Source organism: Aotus nancymaae, unplaced genomic scaffold (genome assembly GCF_030222135.1).
Source record: "Aotus nancymaae isolate 86718 unplaced genomic scaffold, 86718_ANA_hifiasm-v0.15.2.pri h1tg000059l, whole genome shotgun sequence".
Classification (NCBI taxonomy): Eukaryota; Metazoa; Chordata; class Mammalia; order Primates; family Aotidae; genus Aotus; species Aotus nancymaae.
In genome coordinates this window covers 54,504,820-54,508,054 of record NW_026988473.1, presented here as the reverse complement: position 1 = coordinate 54,508,054, position 3,235 = coordinate 54,504,820, and the positions used below count along the sequence as shown (strand labels likewise).

Sequence of the window (3,235 nt, the reverse complement as noted above, 5' to 3'; positions counted from 1 at the left end):
CTTCCTACTCTTCCGTTAAACATAACTCTCAAACCAACAACTCAGTTGTGTCAAATGTGTAATATTGTTCAAATAATAAATATAAGCTAATTTTGATGCTTCCATATGACTGGCTGGTGGGAAACATGTTGTCAATTATTGAAGAGTTCTCTGCTTCCCCAGTGTTGTGTCAGCTCTGTCGTGTATGGGGAATAGATGCTTATTCACTGCCAAAGCATTATAGGGAAGCTTCTTTGGCCATTGAGAAACCTATGAGACATTCACATGACCTCTACAGATTCAGCAGCTAACTTCTGTTTTTATTATAAAACTGGGGCAAAGGAATCTTGGCAAATTGGCCACATTGCAGTCTGCCAGGGGAGACCATGCAGACATTTATTATCATTAGGGAACCTGGAGCAGTACTAGCACCTGACATTGATCTCAACTTAATGAATGACAGCTATTATTATTATATAGCAAAAAAACAAAAAAAAATTTTCATTGAAATTTCCTCCTCTATAACCTACCTCACAGTTTTCAGCTCTGACAGCTATAGCAGAAGGTAGATTAGATCCTCTTTGACATCAGGAAATTTACTCCTTTATCCTTCAAATTAACCCTACGTTCTAGCCCAGAAGAGCTAATTTATTTTTCTAGGAATAATTTTACACTTGTCTTTCGAACCAGATACTTTCCTCTGTCCCGAAACCATTTCCCCATTTTGAGGCTTAAGCTATTAGAAACCAAAGCCCATATTTTTGTTTCCTTCTGAGTCAAAAAGTAGACAGAGACTATTTTATTGAATGAAGTCCAAAATGAAAAGAAAGGAAGGCATAACTACCGGAAGACAAATCTAGTTAAGTTTCAGTTTCTTCACTAGATTTGTATTTAAAAATACAAAGAAATATTTGCATTTTGGTGTAAAATGACTCTTACATATTATTTTGTCCAGTTTTAACACTTACCTCCTTAGATCCCTAACAGAATATAGGAAGAGTAAAACAATCATTTTCTTTTTAGCCATGCATAGATCTGTACCTGATTTCCTTCCAGTCTTTCCTTCTCTGGAAAGCAGTGCTAGCTTACTTAGAGGAGAACTTCTTCATGTTCTTGTATCTTTTTTCTTTTAAACTCAGAATAAGTCAATAGCAGTCTCATCTGTTTTGAAGATCCTGCCCCTTTAGATATAAAAACCAAAAAATCAGAGCAAAATCTACTTTCAGCCTTGTAACAGTGGAGTCCACATAAAATATCTAAAAAATAAGGCTTCTGATTTAAATTAGACCTGGTAGAAGTTAAATCCAAAATCATATTTCTGTGTGTCCTCTTTATAAACGGTAGCTGCACTGTCCAATACAGTGGCCGCCGAACTGAACTGTCCAATACAATGACATTCATCATTAAATATAAATTAACTCAAAGTAACTGAAATTGTAAATGCAGTTATTCAATTACACTACTATCATTTCAAGTGCACAGGTGCCACATATTCCACTTAGGTCATTTTATGGTATTTTATAGACCATCTCCATCAGTTTAGAAAAGTTTCCTTGGACAATTCTGGTCTACACAGGTACCACAACATTCCTGTGAGTTGGCTGTTTTCCATTTTGAAGATTAATTAAGTAAACCTAAGAGAATGAAAGAAACTTCAAGTTGTCTACTTTGAAACTTGAAAACCTAGGCTTTTAGTCCATCTCTGTTTTACAGCAAAGGAAATGTTCAAAAGTACATTTGAAGCAAATAAACAGTTTTTTCCTCTCTCTTAAATATGGTTAAACTGATAGAGTGACCTACATGTGTCCAAGTTGACACAATGGAACTTGTTTGTTGATTCTTTGACTACATTTAAATATTTTTAAAGTGAGTTATCATGGACTCAGGGTAAAGCCCTAATTTTAATAATTGTTTTATTTTTCTGTTGCACTGATTTTTGTTTATTATTGTTGCTGCTTTTCTTCCTTTTTTTAAAGCAATAAATCTTCATCTCTCTCAATATCTTTTCAGAGAAAAGAGTCTAAGCATTCTGGCACGAATCTGTTGGGTCTTGACACTGTAGATGATGGGATTCATTAAAGGTGGGAAAAGGATGTAGATGTTGCCAATGAGAACATGGGCCACGGGGGAAAGGTGCTTGCCAAAACGGTGCACCATTGTGAGGCTAATGATGGGGATGTAAAATATAAGGACAGCACAGATGTGGGAGATGCAGGTGTGAAATAATTTATGCCTCTCTTCCTGAGAGGCAACTGCCAGGACTGACTTAAGAATCAGAATGTAGGAGAAAAGGATGAGTATAGCATCCAACAACAGTGTGCAAATAACCAGCATCAGGGCATAGTAACTATTGAATCAGATGTCTGAACAGGCTAAGCGGAGAAGATCCTGGTGCAGGCAGAAAGAGTGAGAAAGGATGTGAAAACGACAGTAATGAAAAAATTTCAGATGGACGATGGGGGGTGTAATAAAGAAAAAACTCCTACCTATGATAGTGAGCCCAATTTTAATAATTCTGGAATTAGTCAGGATGGAGGAATAACGCAGTGGATTGCAAATTGCAATATACCGGTCAAAGGCCATAGTGAGGAGGACGGAGGACTCCATGAAGGACAGACCATGGATGAAATAGGATTGGGCAATGCAAGAATCCAGGCTGATCTCTTGAATCAGCCCCCACAGGATCCCCAGCACTGTGTACACAGTGGACAGCCCCATGCACAGGTCGGTGAGGGCCAGCATGGCCAGGAAGTAGAACATGGGCTGGTGCAGGCTTGGCTCAGTCCAGATCACATGGAGAATCATGCAATTGCCCAAAAGCACCATGGCATAGATAGAGGAGAAGGGGATGGAAAACCAAGGATATTGCTGCTCCATGCCAGAAAATCCAGTGAGAAGGAATGAAGAATTCGTGCTGGGGCTTACTGAAGTAATCATTCTGGAACTGAGATACATGTGAGAATATTTTTCAAAGGAAATGTTTCAATTTCAGCTGAATAAAATGAAACTGCTAAGTAAACAAAATGCCCTAAAAATTAATAACTTAAAAAAATACAGCTGAGCAATTCTATTTCTTTAGTGGTATAGGATCCATTGTCTTTGAGAAAATGGTCTTCTTTTGATGTCATTTAAAAGTCATTATTTTGTCACTGTCTGGATGTGACTATATCCTTAGAAGCCATATGCAAAAACAAATAAGAAATGTATTAGTGACAGAAGAAAGAAAGTTTTTAAAAAATATGTTGCCTAAGATATT

The 3,235-nt window shown here is 37.2% G+C and overlaps 1 protein-coding gene across 1 annotated transcript; it reads right to left on the bottom strand.

Annotated features, from left to right (window-relative positions):
• Positions 1-1,974: 1,974 nt before the first annotated feature.
• Positions 1,975-2,934, bottom strand: LOC105720344 (olfactory receptor 51V1). Its single transcript, XM_012456811.2, is given in 1 exon segment — positions 1,975-2,934. A coding segment is annotated over 1 exon segment (960 nt).
• Positions 2,935-3,235: the final 301 nt, after the last annotated feature.